The 18,874-nt window shown below is 50.3% G+C and overlaps 1 protein-coding gene across 1 annotated transcript; it reads left to right on the top strand.

Moving 5' to 3' along the window:
• Window positions 1-817: 817 nt before the first annotated feature.
• SLC3A2 (solute carrier family 3 member 2) lies at window positions 818-6,717 on the top strand. Its single transcript, XM_027858777.1, has 10 exons — window positions 818-870; window positions 984-1,469; window positions 2,050-2,223; window positions 2,604-2,698; window positions 4,296-4,364; window positions 4,473-4,531; window positions 4,750-4,933; window positions 5,638-5,781; window positions 5,991-6,071; window positions 6,195-6,717. The coding sequence occupies exons 2-10, from the start codon at window positions 1,016-1,018 to the stop codon at window positions 6,561-6,563; spliced, it is 1,629 nt and encodes a 542-aa protein (XP_027714578.1). The 5' UTR covers window positions 818-870; window positions 984-1,015; the 3' UTR covers window positions 6,564-6,717.
• Window positions 6,718-18,874: the final 12,157 nt, after the last annotated feature.

Below are 18,874 nucleotides of genomic sequence, written 5' to 3'. Positions count from 1 at the left end.
AGGGAGCTCCCAGAAGAGGGCAGGGAGCTCCCAGAAGAGGGCAGGGAACGTGATTTACCTAAGCCGGGTTTCTTCCCCAAGGCCTGTCTGGGGCCTCCTGGCACGACGGGCAGTGAATAAATGTTTATTGGATGAACTGAGGGAATGAGACAGTGCGGCCCAGTGGCTTGAGAAGCAGCCTCCTCATAGCCAGGAAGTCCCGGGTTCCAGTCCTACCACGAGAAGCCGGCCGTGTGACCCTGGGAAAGTGACTTCACCACTGACGGCTCTGGGCAGATCTCTAAGACTGGCCATTTCAGAGAGATGCCGTCCTGCGCTTGTGCAGGGAGTTTCCTCCCCCAGCACTTCCCGATTCTAATGAAATCACGGGGTCCCATCCATGAATGAATGAATGAATGACGTTCTTGCTCAGGCCTCAGGAGCTCTGGAAGGCTCCCAAATGCCTTTTCTCAGCATCATTTGGAGCAGCGTCGTTGGTGCCAGTGTTCTCGTCACCATTTGTCCTAGCCAAAGAAAGCTAAATGCCCCAGGGATCTTCTGGCCTCCAGTCGCAGCATTTTTCAGTGCCTGGCACATACTAGGTGCTCACTTACTGCTTGCGGATGAGGTGATGACCGACTCCGAGGGGTTAAGGGACTTGTCTGGGGTCTCACGGACCGCACTGCCCTAGCCAGACCACCGAGCCGACTGGGGAGGGTGGGGGGGGGCCTCGGAGCCGGCTTCCGGCCAGCCGCTCCGATCCCGGGGGCGGGCTGGCTCCTCCTTAAGGAGGCTGGCCGGGGCGGGCCGGAGGCGGAGCTCCCAGCCTGGGGTCTGGATCCTGCCCCGGAGCGCAGCGCGCACACTTCACCGGAGCGGAAGGAGCGTTAGGTAAGTCTGTGTCCTCCCTACGCCGGGGCTCCGGCCCCCCGCCCCCGCCTCCCGCGCCTCCCCCGGACAGGGGCCCCGCTCACTCCGGCTCGGCTGTTCTTTCCTTCCCGCAGGCGAAGCCGGAGCCCTCGCCGGCCACGTCGCCATGAGCCAAGACGCCGGGGTGGATATGGCGGAGGTGGATATGAAGGAGGTGGAGCTCAACGAGCTGGAGCCCGAGAAGCAGCCCATGAACGCGGCCGGCCCGCCGTCCGCCGCCTCGGGGGGCGAGAAGAACGGCGTGGTCAAGGTCAAGGTGGCCGACGACGAGGCTGATGCGGCGGCCGCCGCGGCTGCCGCCAAGTTCACGGGCCTGTCCAAGGAGGAGCTGCTGAAGGTGGCCGGGAGCCCCGGCTGGGTGCGCACCCGCTGGGCCCTGCTCCTGCTCTTCTGGCTGGGCTGGCTGGGCATGCTGGCCGGCGCCGTGGTCATCATCGTCCAGGCGCCGCGCTGCCGCGAGCTGCCCGTCCAGCGCTGGTGGCACCAGGGTGCCCTGTACCGCATCGGATCCCTGAAGGCCTTCCACGGCCAGCCCGAGAACGCCAACGGGACTCTGGCTGGTGAGTGGGGGGGCGAAGGGGGTGGCGTTACGAAAGGCATCCCTCCCCTGCCTCCACGTGCCCCACTCCCTCGGACCCGTCCGGGCTCCCGACCACACCTGCTTGCTGAGGTCTCCACCCTCTCCGCGCCCCCCCCCCCCCCCCCCCCCCCCCCCCCGGCCCCGTCCGGGCCCCCCCCCCCCCCCGCTTGCTGGGGTCCCCCCCCCCTCCGCGCCCCCCCCCCCCCAATTCCGTGTAATCTGGGGCTGAGTCAGACGTCCACCTCCCCGTAGCCCGAGGAAGGCGGCCTAGGTCAGAGTTCCTTGGCGTTGCTGACTCAGCATTTCCTCCATTCCCTCCTTTTCCCTCCCCGCCTGCCCACTTCGAGGGGAAGCTTGAGTAAGACTACGGAGTGCTTACATCAGCTTGTTCTGACTGGCCTGGTGATTTAAGTGGAGCCCCGCCCCCACTCTTCCCGGAAGTTGGGAGGAGGGTGGGGGAAGAGAGACTGAGAAAGAAAATGAATGAGAATGAATTCCCGGGAGACCCTGCAGCTCTTGTGACCGATCCAGAATCTAAAGCACCCTCCCTGTCCAAGTAGGATTGAAGGCACATCTTGATTACCTGAGCACCCTGAAGGTGAAGGCGTTGGTGTTGGGGCCCATCCACCAGAACCTTGAAGATGACCTTGCTAAGACGAACCTGCTGCAGATCGACCCCACCGTTGGCTCCCAGGAAGAGTTCACCCAACTCTTGGAAGCAGCCAAGAAAAAGAGTGGGTGGTCCTGAAGAAAGGGGAGGGGAGTGGGTGACACCGGGCTTGGGAAAGCCTCCCTAGTCTCTTACTTGTCCCCAGGGAAGGAGAAGCTACTTTCTGCCTGGGCGATTCTAGAGTGAAAGAGAGGGAAGAGGCCTGGGGTCCAGTTTGAATCCAGGCTCTGTCTTTGTTTGCCTTTCTGGACCCTTCTCTGTAAAATAAGGGGGCTGCTGACCAGATGATGTAGGAACCCATGGATCCCTGAGGATGGGGAGACCCTTGGGGGGGGAAGTACTTGCATCTGTGAATGTTTGGGGGTCAGGGTTAAGGAGGAGTGGGAGTGACATTTTCTTCTGGTGCCCCCCTGACTGGCCACCCACCTCTGTTCATTTCCCCAGATATCCAGATCATTCTAGATCTTACCCCCAACTACCGAAGTCAGAGCAGCTGGTTTCTGCCCAATCAGAATGAAGATGTGAATGGGAAGATGAAGGTGAGGGCTCTGGGGAGGGGGACAGAGAACTCCCAGGGGTTTGTGGGTGGGTGGGTGGTGGAGGAGAGCCTGTTTGAAATCTACCCTTGGGAAAGTCACATTTCATGGACAGGGAAGGAGAGATTTCTCCTGGCCTCCCACTCCTTTCTAGGCCTTGACTTGTTGCACATCTTTGTCTTCTGTTTTATCTGCTGGGTGTTGGGGGGGAGGCGGGGTGAGTTTGAGAGTGAGGGGATTCTTGGGTATTCTTTGGAAAGATAATTTTTTGCATTTGTTTGAGGGGCCTTGGTTTCATCTCAACCTGAGCCCCAAATTGGGAGTGAGTAGAAAAATGGATTTAACGAAAGGGCCCCATGGAAGGGATTTGGATTTGCTTGGTGGAGTTGGAAAGGGTAATAGAGAAGGGCAGATAAAACCATTCAAAGGAGAGGTGGATAACCTGACTAATAAGACTGCTTTATGGATGCCACTGATTCTTGCTACAATCCACACAGGCCTAGGCCTGTCTGTTCTGAATATTGTGGTCTGAGCTGTTGGCCTAATTGGCTTGGGCTGGAGTAACTGCTTCCCCTCCCTCCCGAAATAAGCAGAAATACACTGGGGGGTGGGGGCGGGCAGGGGCAGGACTTCACGAAGGCTTTTCAGGGCTTCAAAGGGAGCCTGGCCCTATTTCTATAGATACATAAAGATGGCTCGAGTCCCTTTACAAGAGGGCCCAGTAGGGAGTTTAAGTCAATTCCTGTAACTGAATGGATGACCCGAGTTTGGACCCCGAGTGAGAAAAATGTGCCTCCTACTAATCGGAGCCATGAGTGTGAAATCCATTTGAAGGCTTCCTTCTGCGTTTTCTGAATTTATCCCTTTCTCCCTCCCTTCTCCCCTTCACTATCCCTTAGGAGAAAGCTTTGTAAAGTCTGCCAGCCAAAGGTCGGGCCTCTGTCCTTGATTTTGCTACTTCTCTTACTTAATCTTATAATGAGGAGGCAGCGTGACAGGAGAAAGAGTGAAGTCTGGGAACCGGGAAGGCCTGGGTTCAAATTCTGCTTTTGTCATTGGCTGTGTGAGACTGAGCAAATCCCTTCATCTCTGGTGCTATCAAGTAGGGATTGGACATGTATTGACTTTGAAAACCACGTATCAGCATTATCTATGTTGAATTGTAATTTCATTTATTCCTCAAACATTTCCCAATTATGTTTTAATCTGGTTCTGGCCAAAGGCCTGAGTTTTGATGCCTCAGCTCTAGACAAGTCTATAAGAGTAGAAGGGACTGGCCTGTGTTAGCTGAAGGAGTTTTCTCTGCCAGAAGTTCCTAGCTTGTGGCCTTACTTCTACCTCCTGGGTAGGGGATATTAGGAAATGAAGGTGATAGGAAAACAAGACGTCCTACAAACTGGGTAAAGTAGAAGTCAGCTCCCAGGGCTGGTTTCCAGTTGGTGAGAACAATATGGGGAGGGCATGGGGCAGGGAAGACTGTCTCGACTTCCTAGTCCTAATAGCCCTTCAGACGGCTGTGCTCCGCTCCAGGTCGCTGGGGCTCTGCTAGGCTGCTGCATTCCCATGACACTGTTCCCGTCTCTCCTTCCCTGCCCCACAGGAAGCCCTGAGCTTTTGGCTGAAGGCGGGTGTGAGTGGTATCCAGGTCCACGATGTCCAGAACCTTGCTGTAAGTTCCCTTCTTCTCTCCCCTGGGGGGTAGCGGGGCCTCTTCCGTTCTGGGAGAGACGTCCTCCGTTGTCCGCCTGACTTGGCCTTCTCCCTGCTCTCCCCACAGGATGCTTCTTCATTCCTGCCTCATTGGAATAACCTCACTCATAGCATCAGTGAAGACAAGTGAGTAACAGAAACGCTCTGGTGAGAAAGTCTGGCTTTAGCGTTGGTCTCCCACCTGGGTTGGGAAGCCTCAGGAACAGCTCACCCCCAGGGCTCTTTATCTTTGAAAGAAGCAGCTGGACCTTTCACCCTCCAAATAATATTCCTACCTTAGTTAACTTTTAGTGTAATATCAATTTGTTTTTCATCTCTGCCTTCTTTCCACCCCCATCCTCCAGGGTCCTGATTGCAGGAACAGGAGCCTCAAACATTTCTGAGATCCTGAGCCTGCTGAATGAGACTGACCTGCTGAGCAGCTCGTATCTGGAGGACTTTGGGGGAAGGAGCTCCTCAGGGAAAGAGCTGAAAGAATTGGTCAGTGACTACCTGAGCGCCGCCGGTGGCCGCTGGTGCAGCTGGACGGTGAGTCGAGGCCTTCAGGAGCCTTGGGGAGAGGCGGGGGAGGGAGGGCTGGAGGAGCCCCTGGGCCCGAGGCCTGCTTCAGGAACTCCAGGCTAGTCACCACTGAGCCTCAGTTTCCTCCTCTGCAAAAGGAGCTTCCAGGAGGGTCCTTGGAGATCTAGCTGGCCCCGTAACTTGGAGTTGTAGTGTGGAGGGGTGACTGAGGCCCTGAGTGGTTAAAGGAATTGTTGTGGGTCCCAGCTGTTAAATCCCTGGCAGCAGCATTTGAACCCAGGTCTTGGGTCCATACTGGCTGCCTCATGTCATAGGCAGCGGGAAGTCCCTGAATGGGGTTGGTGTGGCTTGAAAGGGAGATAGAGGCAGCTACAGGAAAAGGGATAGATAGGGAGGAAGGAAACAAACTGCCAGGCACTGTGCGCTTTAATTATTATCTTGTTTGGTCCTAACAACAACCCTGGGAGGGAGGTGCTGTTCTTATTCCCAATTTGTGGATGGGGAAACTGAGGCAAGCAGAGGTTCATTGACTTCCCCAGGGTCACACAGCCAGCAAGTGTCTTGAGACCAGATTTGAAGTTGGGTCTTCCCTGAGCTCTGGGACCTGTGGTGCTCCCTTCCCCCATAGCTGCTGGATAGGGAGGTATATGGGAGAAGGGGGGAGGGAAGGTCATCTGCTGACCCCAGGCAATCTCTTCTTGTTGGGACAGTCCTCTCAGGTTGGCCACTTGGCCTCCTACGTGCCAGCACGTCTTCTTGGCCTGTATCACCTGTTGATTTTCACACTTCCCGGGACACCTATCTTTAGTTATGGGGATGAAATTGGCTTGCAGGCGGCCACCCTGCCTGGACAGGTAAGGATATCAGACCTGGATTGGGGGGTCTGGGAGGAGGGGAGACCCCTGACCCCCAACGGATGTGTAATGGATGGGTGCTGGCTGCAGCCACTTTTAGGAGAGGCGCCTGCCTTGAGCCCAGGGCCCGCGAAGGGCTGGAGCTCCCTGCTTCTCTGGCTGGCCTTTGTCCTAGGCCCTCCAGGTTTCAAACCTTTTCCCTCTTTCAGCCTGCTGAAGCCCCCATCATGCTTTGGGATGAAAAAACACTTGGGTCTTCTGAGCCTGTGAACCTCAACATGACTGTTCAGGTAACCTTTGGGTTGGTGCTGGTGGGGCTGGGAGGAGGATGAAGGGTGGGGGTGGGCAGAGCCTGTCTGTGTCTGTCTGTCTGTCTGTCTGTCTCACTTGGCTCGATCTTCCTGTCCTGCCAGGGCCAGAGCAGCGACCCCACCTCCCTCCTTGCTCTCTTCCGAAAACTGAGTGACAGCCGAGGGAAGGAGCGGTCCTTGCTGCACGGGGACTTGGTGGTCCTGCCCACCCAAGACGACCTCTTTGCCTACGTGCGCTACTGGGACCAGAACGAGCGGTTCATCGTTGTCCTCAACCTGGGCTCCACGAGGCAGGAGGCTGAGCTGAGGATGCCCGCTGTGCCCAGCGGCCGGAAGCTGGAGCTTCCCGAGAAGGCAGCCCTGGTGCTGAGCACCCAAGGGGGCCACCAGGAAGGCAGCGTGCTGCCCTTGCACAAGCTGCCCGTGGCCCCAGGAGAAGGGCTGCTGCTCAAGTTCTCCTACGTGGCCTAGGCTGCCCGCTGGGTCCCCTCTTCTCGTCGGGTCTTTGTTGTGTTTGTGTGCGTGTTGGCAGGGCTCGGGGTGGGGGTGTTTGGGGTTTTTTTTACTGTTGAAGATGTCACGGGACGAAGTTTTGAGCCTGGAGCTGTGTATTAAAACGATAGTGATGAGCATTTCCTGTGGAGTGTCCATTTTCTTCTAGGGGGTCCTAAGCCACCCACCCCACTCCTCCTTTCCCTCCTGGGGGGTTTCTGGAATGTCCAGCACCCTGTGGGGTGCCCGTCCCCCCATTGGGGCCCCACTTCTGCACCAGAAAGCACAAGCTGCCTCTCCCCTCCATTTCCTGTCCGTCGGCTTCTTGGAGATTCTGGGTAGGCATTTGCCCAGGCGGCAGCCAGCTTGTGAGGGGGATAGAGGGCAGGAAAGCCTCAGACACTGAGTAGATGGCCCCGGGCAAGTCAGGTCACTTGTAGGTATCCATTTTCCCATCTGTAAAATGGGAATGAGAATAGTCTTACGCTAGGTGGTGGTGAGGCCAAATGAGATGAAATCCACGAAGGTTTGCTCTTTGAGCCCCTTTGGGGTCGGTGCCCAGAGCACCTTTCCTCGGTCCTGGGAGTTTTCTTTGTGGCAGCTTCTTGGCTTACCTTTGACTGCCTTTTGGAGGAAGTGGGGGGGGAGGGGCGCCCTTGAGACCTTCTCAGAAGTGGCTTCCTGTGGAAGCTGGCAAAGTGCCTCCTAGCTTTTCCTGGGCAGTCATGTGCCCCTGATGGGTTGGTAGGGGAAGGCTGTGGGCGTGGGCTGGGAACCGCCCCTCATCTTCCACCCAGGCCTGGAATTCATTCCTTTGGGTTAGGTAACTTTCCAGGAGTATGGCACCCAATAAGCACCCTGAGTGTCTTGGAGTGTGGAATGAATCAGCCTAGGCCAGAACTTGGGGCCTTTCAGATGCCTCCAGACCAAGAGTCTAGTTCTCTGACCCTGAAGGTCCCCAAAGCCTCCAAGCCCAGCTCCTTACACTACCTGTGTGACCTTGGGCCCCAAGCTTTCCTTCCTCTATAGTGAAGGGGGTGGATTAGCTCCTTCCGGCCCAAGGCCTGGGATCCCATGATGTTAACAGGATTTTTACTGAACCAGTCTCTAACCCTAGAATTCCCAGAGCCCCGCAAGGCAGGCCTACAGACAGGAAGTGCCAGTAACCAAGTAGTTTAATTTGATTTCAGAGTGAGGAATGCTCTCAGCTGAAGTAAGAGCACAGGTTATATACTTAAATCACAGCTGGCGAAGGAGGGGGACGGTGGATTACAAATGTTCATTTAGTGGTTTCCCACAAATCCCTAAGTCCCACAATATACCAATTCTGGAGTCATCTTTGGGAGTTTTGACCACCTCCCCCAAAGTACAGAACCAGAGTTCTGTGACTGAACCAGGTTCTCCAGTCTTTGATTCAATTCTCTTCAGGTCCAGTGGTTGTGAGTGGATGTCAGTTTTGATTAGTCAGTTTAAACTGCATTGTGAACTCTGACACCTGAGCCAGACAGGCAGCTTTTGAGAAAAAAGGAATTATATCATCGATTGATATGAAAATTGTAAATTCCATTCTCACCCCCTTTGCCCAGGACTGTCAGGCCCTGTTTTACACCTGACTTGCCTTCTCTCTCAGCTCTCCCTTTTATAGGGTTTCCATTTTTTACTTGCACTTACTACCAGATGAACTTAGATACATTCCTTCATCTCGGTGGGCCTTAGGTTCTTCACTGGTAAAATGAAGAGGTCGAACAAATTGGCCTCCAAGGTGCCTTCCAGCTCTGAACAGGCCACAGAGTTAAGAGTCCCACGTCCCTAAACCCAGAACTCTGTCCACCACACCATGCTCTTGAGCTAATCATTTTCCATTCCTTCCCTTCTGGTGACATGGCCTTTTATGGCCAACTTGGCTCAATTCTCGCTTCCCATATTGTCTTATTCCCCAATGTGGGGAGCTTCTCCAGCTCAGAGACCTTCATGGGTGCCGCCATCTTGCTCATCTGGTCATAGAAGAAGCCTACTTTCCGTCTGATGGGATTTCCCAGGCTCTTAGGCCAAGAATCAGAGCAGAGAATTTGTGTGAGACGGCTTGGCTGGCCTCTAAATTCTTTTAATGGAGTGGGAGGAAGCATGTATTAGGAGTCAGAGGCCCTGGGTTTAAATCTTGTCTCTGACACCACTGGGTTGTCTTTAGACAAGTCAGTTATGCTCAGAGGCCTCAGTTTCTTTATCTGTAAAATGAGGGTTGATCTCAGTGACCTTTGAGGTCTTTTTCCTCCTCTAAAATGTAAGAGCCCATTTAGTTGAGATGCAGTGTGGTATATTCAGCACTGGGTGTGAGTCTCAGCTCAAACACTGTGAGACCCTCTGGCCATCTCCATTTGACTTAAATGTCTAGGGTCTGTTCAACTCTGGAGTGTTGGGTGCTGCCCTGCTAGTCTGGGAGCAGAAAGGGGCATATTGCAGTAGGACTAAAATCTTAAGTCTTTGAGGATGTCTCTGTGGGTCCTTCGTGTATCTCTTCCTATCCCCAAGGAGGGACAACTGCACCTGTCTTCAACCTATTCAAGTCTGTCCTCTGAGGTCCAATTCTCAGGTGCCCCCTCCTATTTCCTGCCTTCCCATTTGTCCATTCAAATATTAGATACCTTTTATGTGCTAGGCACCAGGGAGAAGGACAACGATGAAACAGTCCCTGTCTGTAGAAGGCACAGTAAGTCATTTCAGGGGAGGTAGGGAAAACACTAGCCATCGAGGGCATCAGGAAAGGCTTTGTATGGGAAACATCTCTCTAGCTGAGTTTGTAGTAAGCTAGGATTTCCAAGGTGAGGAGGAAAGGCATTCTAGGCATGAGGTAGAGGCTGGAATGCTGTCTATGAGGACTGGCCAGTAGCTCAGAGTGCCTAGAATGTAGGGTATGTGAAGGAAGGAATGTGTAAGCAGACCCTCCCTGACCTTCCATTGTCCCAAAAGGGCCCAAGGTGACACGAGGTCTATCTTTTGAAATTTCTCCTGGTTCCAGGATCTCGCCTTTTCTCCTGCTCCCTCTTGTGTCCATAGACAAAGGATTACAGGGTTTTATAAGGCTGGAAGCCTCTTCACTCCACAGACAGGAGGATGGACCCAAAGAGGAGAGGGGACTCAGGAAGTCACACAGCTCCACGTCTTTCCTTGTGATGGATCTTCCTACTTCTGGTCCCTCCAATCATTTCTGTACATACTTCTGCCCAAGTAATGAGGTCAATGCATCGCTATGATCGTGCTATTCTCTCTATTGCTTACTGAATAAAAGAAAGCAATAATAATAACAATAGCAAACATTTATATAGTGCCTAGCATATGCCAGCACTTTACAAATATTATCTCACTGGACCCTTACAACAACACTGTTGTTGGAGGTGAATGTTATTATTATCACCATTTTTGTAGGTGAGGAAACAGGCAGACAGGATTTTTTTTCTATTATTTTCTCTGATTCTTTTTTTTTCTTTAAATAATTTATTTATTTTTAATTTTCAACATTCACTTCCACAAGATTTTGATTTTAAATTTTCTTCCCCTCCCTCTCCTCCCCCTTCTCCAAGACGGCGTGCAATCTGGTATAGGCTCTACTTACACATTCATATTGAGCATATTTTCATCTGATGTAATCATATTCATCTGATGTAAAGACCAATTAGAACTAATGGGAGGAACCACAAGAAAGAAGAAACAAAACAAAACAACAAAAGAAAAGGAGAGCAAATAGTATGCTTCCATCCGCATTCAGACTCCATAGTTCTTTCTCTGGATATGGATAGGATTTTCCATCATGAGTCTTTTCGAGTTGTCTTAGATCCTTGCATGGCTGAGAAGAGCTAAGTCTATCAAAGTCAGTCATCGCACAATGTGGCTGTTACTCTGTGGAATGTTCTCCTGGTTCTGCTCATTTCACTCAGCATCAGTTCATGTACGTCTTTCCGGGTTTTTCTGAAGTCCATCTGCTCATCATTTCTTATAATACAATAGTATTCCAATACATTCATATACCACACCTTGTTCAGCCATTCCCCAATTGATGGGCATCCCCTCAATTTCAAGTTCTTGGCCATCACAAAAAGAACTGCTATAAATATTTTTGTATGTCTGAGTCCTTTCCCCATCTTTATGATCTCTTTGGGGTACAACCCTGGAAGTGCTATTTCTGGGTCAAAGAGTGTGTACAATTTTATAGCTCTTTGGGCATAGTTCCAAATTGTTCTCCAGAATGGTTGGATCAGTTCACAATAATGCATCAGTGTTCCAATTTTCCCACATCTTCTCCAACATTTTTCATTTTCCTGTTTTATCATGTTAGCCAGTCTGATAGGTGTGATGTGTTAAGAAGGAGACAGGATTAATCGACTTGCCCAGGGCCACACAGCTAGTAAGTATCTGAGGCCAAATTGGAACTCAGGTGGTGCAGCGGATAGAATGCTGGGTCTGGAGTCAGAAAGATTCATCTTCACGAGTTCAAATCTGGTTACTTAATCCAAATCACTTCACCAGGTTTGCCTCAGTTTCCTCATCCGTCAAATGAGCTTGTGAGAAATGCTAACAGTTTGGTTCCCACAGAATTCATAAGAAAACAGGACAGGGGGAGATTGGTTTATTGGTTTACTGGTTTACACAGATATGTAAACAAGATGAGGGGGAAATTGGTTTTCACAGACTCTATAGAAACAATAGACATTGCATTGCAAACACAGATGTTAAGTGGGACGTGCAGGAATGTTGGGACAAGTTGGGGGTTAAAGCCAAGTAATCCTATAAAACTGCTTGCTCTGTTCCTGTATAGGCAGGCATGTGATTCCAGTGAGGGAACACACCCAATTCTCACTAAAATTGTTAATAAAGGTATCTCTTCTCTCATTCCACAACTGTGATTTCGTTATGACCCAGCTAACTCTTGTTCGGGGGAATTCTCTGAGCCCAGTCTCGGGCTGAATTCTGAATTGAGTCTGGGGTTTTTATAACAAACTGGAGAAGGAAATGACAAACCACTCCAGTATCTCTGCCAAGAAAACTCTAAATGGGGTCCCAAAGCGGGACACTCAGACACAACTGAATAACGACAGGGACAACCTGATGAGTCTTCCCGACTCCAGGACCAGCGCTCTTATCCACGGTACCACCTAAAACTCCTGGGTCCTGTCCAATATGACTCCAAGTTCCCTGTCTTGTTTTATCTCTGAGTATTCCCCTTCCTGTATCCTACCATCCAAACAAAGTGGCTGACTCTCCCTCTATTCGTCTTTCCCCTAGCCAAGGTTTTGCTCACATCATTTCCCGACCCTTTGGAAGTCTGCCCAAGAGGCAGTGGGCTTAATGTGTTGTGTCCCAGGAGCTGGATTCAAATTCCAACTATGCCCCTTACTCTAGTTTTTAGCACAGTGCCTGGCAAATAGTAGGTGCTTAATAAATGCATATTGACTGACCAACCTGTGTGCCTTTTCTCCAGGCCTCAGTTTTTTGATCTGTGTGTAAACCCAGATTCAAAAGCCCCTCCCATGGAGACTGGAGGGGTTTTCCTGGGATCCCATAGAATCCTGAGGCTAAGCCATCCACAGGGGTCCTAAGGAGAGTGGGCAGTTGTGACCTGAGCACAATTTGTGACCAAATTTTGGAGTGCCACGAGCAGGGAAGGGGAGACATGGGGAGATGAGTTATGAATAAGAGTATAGGGCGCAGCATGGGGCGAGCCCGAGTAGCCATGAACTATGACCAGCCTGAACCAGCATTTGGGAGAATAGGGAAGCAAATTCCAGGCTGTGGCTTTGTCTCCCCTTCCCCAGAGCAGAGCCTCGGGCAAATCGTTACCCAGAGGTTTAGTGCTAATCTTCTTGAACAACCCTCCTCAGACTGGGGGGGCAGCGGCGGTGGGTGAGGAGTACGGAAAAAATAACTTTGCTGTAATCTCCAGCCTGGTCTAATCCAGACTTTATTTCAAGGGTTCTTAAATTCTGTGGGCCCCTTCTCACAATAACAGCTTTTTAATCCATAAAATAAAATATAAAGGAGAACAGAGGAAACCAATTACGTTGAAATACAGTTATCAAAATATTTTTCAAAAGCAAACAAATGCACAGACCCCAGGTTGCGAATGTCTGTGCTTCTTTGAAGGTTTCTTTGTGTTTACATGAGGTGTTATTGTTAGTTTCCATTACTAGGAATTTTGTCTAAGCCTTTAAGTGGGTGGTTTGAAATTGAGAGAGGAGAGAACTAGCCCATAAAAGAGATTTCCCTGATTTCACCATGCTGGGGCTCCAACTGATTGATGAGAGAGGTATTTTTCATTTTAAGTTCTTTCTAAAAAATTCCAGCTCATCTTCACTGGATGGCCTTTGAAGCAGGTAACACAAGAAGGGGACATACCAGGAGGGGGAAATGGGGTCTGTTTGTTCAGGTGATAACAACTTCTCACAATGGACTAGTTAATAACTCACCATGTATGTAAGTGGGCTGATTGCTTCCAGTTCTGAATCTTGGACCTAAATTCTTCCTTCCTTTCAAAGGTTATTTGAGAGTGTTTCCTCCTTCCTCAGACCTCCCCAGATCGATTTTATCTGGTAACCTTTGCCCAGATCACATTCTGTGTCTTATTTTATTGTGTGTTAATGCTGTAGGAGGGAATGTGTGAGTAGATCAGTCCACCCAGGAGATTAGAGAGAGGGGGAATAAATGATTCTGCCTGAAGTCTGCCAAAGGGCCTGGGAGACGGGAGGGGATGGGCTCAAGGAGACCAGTAGAAGGATTGGTCTTGGAAAGGAGGACCAGAAGATGGGGGATGACGTCTAGGGGGTAGGAAAGGGAATTCTGACAAGTGGCCTCTATTTCCTCAGTACAATAGGAGGGTTGGTCCTCCACTGTCCGGGACAACGTATGAACTGCAATAAGACAAGGGGACATGGGATTCTGGAGCAGAGGACGGTCTGGTGATGTTAACTACAGGGTCAAGATTGTGGGTGGAGGGGAATGAAGAGCACTGAGAAGAGGAGACTGGAGTGAGAAAGGGATGTCTACGATAATTGAGGTTAGATGGCTGAGTGAGAGATGGAATGTGGGTATAAGAACTCTGGACAGATCAGCAACTCATCTGTAAATTGTAGTTTTAGGGACTTGCCTTGGACGCTGCGAGGTTATGGAACTTGTTCATGGTCATAGAGTTAGTTTGTATCTGAGGCAAGACTTGAAGTCAGGTCTTCTTGACTCCAGTGCTGGGCTGCTGCACGGCTGACCAGATTTTCTCTTTTTACTATCCAGACCACGATGAATGACCATTGAGTTAGCCCAGGGTCCATCTTGAGTAGCCCAGGGTACCCCGGGGTCCGTCCCGGCTGGCCCGGGTCCGTCCTGGGCAGTCCTTGCATTTGGATCCACAGTGAAGAAGAAGAAGAGATCCCATTTGGGGGATCCTTGAACGTTTGAGGGTCCTAAGGAGCAATCCTGCCCAAAGACCCATTGTTTTAAACACAGCGATGCAGACTGTGAGTATTGGGACACCTCAGTCTCTGAGGAATCTGTTCCATGTGATTCAAAGGGCAATAGAGAGGAGCATGATTGGGCGTGAGAAGGCTGCAGAAGATCTCCCAGGATGAATGTTATGCAAGAAGCCTTAATGGAGGCTGCCCTTGGGCAAATCACTCAACAGATACTTATTAAGCACCTATTATGTGCCAGGCACTGTGCTAGCTATGGGGGATGAAAAGAAACATTGAGGCCTTGGCCTCAATAAGCTTACATTTTACCAGGGGAGGCAACATTTATGCATATGAACACATGGTGTCCCAAAAGTCTTAGTGCAGTTAAAAGCTTTAATAAATAGCTTTAAACTGCAGTAAAACTTTTGGGACATCCTGCATATACTAGAGAATTTTGGCAGGAAGGTATTGGCACTGGAGGGAGATCAAGAAAGACCTATCTAGGACATGTCATTCGAGTTAAGCTTTGAAGGGAATTGTAGATTCCAAGAAGTGGACAGGAGGGAGGACATTTCAGGCATGGCAGACAGCCGGAACGAGGAACAGCTAGAAAGCAGGTTTGGTTGGATTGTAAAGTGCGTGAAGGTGAGCAGCAGTAAATAAATAAGCCTGCAAAGGTAAGTTGGGTCCAGGTTGCAAAGGGCTCTAAATTCCAGACAAGTATCTATTTGATGCCAGAGGGGAGAGGAAGCCGCTGGAGTCTGGGAAGTAGGGAGGGTAGTGATTGAGGAAAGAGCTTTAGGTGAATGACTTTGGCTGCTGAGGATGGAGGATTAGAGAGGGGAATGGATGGAGGCAGGGAGGCCCATGAGGAGGCTTCAGCCTGCCCTGGGCTGGAGCCCCTGCCAGCACTCAAAAGGCCAGCCCCTTCCCCCAGCAGGCCCCTAGAGCTGCTGGCTCTACCAGAACATCCCTAAGTACCAAGGAGTGAACAGCAGCACCAAACCGGGCGCCTGAGGCAGATGAATCCACATGCCCTGCCACAACTCAACTGTGCTGCCTTGGGCAAGTAATAATTACTCATAATAATAGTTAATAGCACACAATACTTAAAGGTTGGCAAAGCCCTGTGCAGATCCTCATAACTCTTAAATGGCTTCTCTTTTTATCCCCATTTTACTGAGGAGCAAACTGACAAGTTAAAAGACCTACCTTTGGTCACCCAGCTAGTGGGCATCTGAGGTGAGATCTGAACCATCTGTCTGCTTGACTCCCAATCGGGCCCTAAGCCAAAGTTCCAGGCCTGAGGGAGTTAGACTAGATGGTCATTTGGCAAGAACACTGGGTGATGAGGAACACCTGAATTGGGGGGGAGGGGTGATTGTGCAAGTAGAGAGAAAGGGAGAGAGGTCGTCATGCAAGAATTCCCAAGGTTTGCCAAGTGCTTGGGAGTGAGAGCCCAGCACCAAGGATGATGCTGAGGTTGTGAACCAGGGGTGGGGGGAGGGTGGGGGAAGCATGGGGGAGACCTTGACAGAAATAGGGATATTTGGAAGAGGAATGCTTCTGAGAAGAAAGAGAATGAGTTGTGCTGGAGTTCTGAATAGACCTGTTGGAGTCTCAAGTAATAACAATAGCTACAGTTTATATAACACTACATATTATCTCACAGTGATCCTGTGAGGTAGACCCTATTGTTATCTCTATTCTCCAGACCAGGAAACTGAGGTAAGATTCAAAATCAGAGCTTCCTGTCTCTGTTAGCTCACCGAGATTGCTTACGGCAAGTTTAGTTGGAAAAGATCGATAGACAGGTGGTGATGTGGGGTGGAGGCGCAGAATGGGATTGGATATATAGATGTGGGAGTCATTTGCATAGAGGTGGTAACTGAACCCATGAGAGCTGATGAAGTGAGAGAGGGAGGGAGAGAGGGAGAGAGGGAGAGAGAGAGAGAGAGAGAGAGAGAGACAGAGACAGAAACAGAGAGAGAGAGACAGAAAGAGACAGAGAGAAAGAGAGAGAGAGAAAGAGGAGGAAGAGGGAGAGAGAGGGAGAGAGAGACAGACAGACAGAGACAGACAGAGACAGAGAGAAAGAGAGACAGAAAGAGAGACAGAGAGAGACAGAAAGAGAGAGAAAAAGAGAGAGAAAGAGGAGGAGGAGGGAGAGGGGGAGAGAGAGAGAGAGACAGACAGACAGACAGAGAGACAGAGAGACAGAGAGAAAGAGAGACAGAGAGAGAGACAGAGACAGAGAGAGAGAGACAGAGGAGGAGGAGGAGGGAGACAGGGGAGAGAGAGACAGAGACAGAGAGAGAGAGAGACAGAGGAGGAGGAGGAGGAGGGAGAGAGGGGAGAGAGAGACAGAGAAAGAGACAGAGACAGAGAGAGACACAGACAGAGACAGACAGACAGACAGAGACAGAGAGACAGACAGAGAGAGACAGAGACAGAGACAGAGACAGAGAGAGAGAATGCTCTGTGACCCCAGCCAAGTCTCTTCACTTCCTAGCCTCAGTTTCCTCATCCCTAAAACAGCAGGGGCAGGAGACTAGATCTCTAAGGCCCTGAGAATGATTATATCCTGATGGCCCTGTGACACTCAGAATAGGGAGACCCTCAGCATGGGGTAGAGAGAAAAGAGGGAGCAGCCGGAGCCTAGCGGAACACTAAGGGTTAGCAGGTAGGATAGGGAAGGGGGTAGATTTGTTGTTGTTCAGCTGTGTCCAACTCCTCATGACTCCATGAACTGTATTATATCTTTCCTGTCCATGGGGTTTTCTTGGCAAAGATACTAGACCGATTTGCCATTTCCTTCCCCAGCTCATTTTACAGATGAGGAAACTGAGGCAAATAGGGTAAAATGACTTGCCCAGGGTCATACAGCTGTTTCACAGTGTCTGAGGCTAGATTTCTTTTCCATGGTTTTTGTGTGTGTGTGTGTGTGTGTGTGTGTGTGTGTGTGTGTGAAGGCAATTGGGGTTAAGTGACTTGTCCAGGGTCACACAGCTAGAAAATGGCCGAATTTGAACTCAGGTCCTCCTGCACCTCCTAACTTCCTGTAGGTGATAGACACTACAGAAAATTGAAGAGAAGTCAGATGGCTTGGAAGAGTCAAGTAAAAACAATGTCACAAAAATCGAGGTCACCATTGTCAGATGCCGCCAGGAGGCCTGGAGGGATGAGGCTATTGAGTTTGCCACTTATGAGATCATCATTAGCTTTGGAGGGGGAGAGAGAGAGAGAAGATTGAGTGGTGAGGTAAGAAGCCAGCCTCCAAGGTGTGGAGGAGTCAGTGAAAGGAGAGGAAGTAGATGGGGGTGGGGGTGGGGGTGGCTGGCTTTATGTAGGAGATTGACTCTAAGCCAGGAGAGGTGTAGGCCTACAGTCATGATAAATTCAAGTGAAAGTCTTTGGGGGCTGGAGAGACCCGGATGTGTTTGTAAATAAGGAAGAAGAGAAGGAGTGAAAGAGCACGTAGGACTAATGTCCTATGTGCTGGGATACAAAGACAAAGGTGGCGCAGTCCCTGCTTCCAAAGAATTCCCATTCTGATGGGGGGACAGAACGTGCCCGGGAGAGCTCAGCTGCAGCAGTGAACCTGAAGGCCCAGTGATCCTGAGAACTAAGCTGCCGGGCAGTCGGCGCTCGGGTTACCTCAGCAGCTCAGGGCACGATAGCTGGCGTCAGAGGGCACCCGGGGCCTGGTGAATTTCAGTGAGTGACAGGATGAATGATGAGGCCCAGAGATCCGCCGTTCTATTGGAAGGATGGCAAATGGTGACTCTCTGTTAACCCCAGCATCCTTGTGAGGCTATGTCGGCCCAGCCGTGGGTGCTAGGGTGGAGGGGCAAAGCCTTTGGGAAGGAGGAATGGCCCTGGGTGGAGTGGGGATCCCAAAGGGATGGGGATGTAAGGCCAGTGTCCACCCAGGATGGGGAAGAGGAGAGATAGGCTTGGGGGCCAGGGGTCCCTGAAGTGTCTGCTTCTGCTGTAGTAGGTATTAATTCTATGTAAGGTAATTTGGAAAACATTCAACTGAATTGACGTCACCTGACTGGTACTGGACTTGTTTCAAGTTTCAAATGCACACTACTGTGTACGGTATTGCTATGTTCCTAAAATTTTTATGTTGTGAAAATTGGTAAACTTTTGTATCAGTTATGTCAAGCAACTTTTTATAACTTGGATGTTATTAGAGTACGAACTAAAAAAATTAAAAGACGGTGAAAACTATGTTATTTTATCAGCCCTGCTAACCCTGTTTTATAATGGTTAGTAACTGCGATTTAGAAACCTCGCTATTTCCTCCTGTGCCTGTAGTTAAGAGGGTGTTGTAACTAAAACTCTTTGGCTCTCACTTATGAAAGTTGTAAGATTGTCAACTAAGTTGTTTGGAGTTACCGGCATGATGTTAAAACCTAAAATTGGTAATTAGTTACTGTGTGAGAAAAGATACAAAGGAAAGACCTTGCAAACTCTCCTTGTTTCGTAAATTTGCCAGGTTCCTGGAAGCCATCTGTGTGGGCAAGGCCATCAGCCTGGGAAAAGAGCTTGTTTGGCTTATGGAGTTCCCAAACAATGAACCTGGCTTGCTGAGAAGCTACAAGTTTGTGTATGATATAGAAGTGATTTCACATGATTGAGCTTTACTCCAGGGTGAGTTTAAACTTAAGAAGAAGAAAAGAAAAACAAATGAAGAATGTTAAGTGAAATCTCTTGTTCTGTCTGAGTCCTGGGAAACTTTTACTGCTCATTGCACCTCCATGAGAGGAAAAATAACTGTATCTTAGGGCCCTAACCTGTGATTGGTGAAACTTCCCATTGGAGGTGAAAGCTCTTGGGACTGTAACTGAT

This window comes from Vombatus ursinus, unplaced genomic scaffold, assembly GCF_900497805.2.
Source record: "Vombatus ursinus unplaced genomic scaffold, bare-nosed wombat genome assembly UNPS02013931.1, whole genome shotgun sequence".
NCBI lineage: Eukaryota > Metazoa > Chordata > Mammalia > Diprotodontia > Vombatidae > Vombatus > Vombatus ursinus.
The sequence above is the reverse complement of the archived record's forward strand: the minus strand, read 5'-3'. Positions and strand labels throughout refer to the sequence as shown.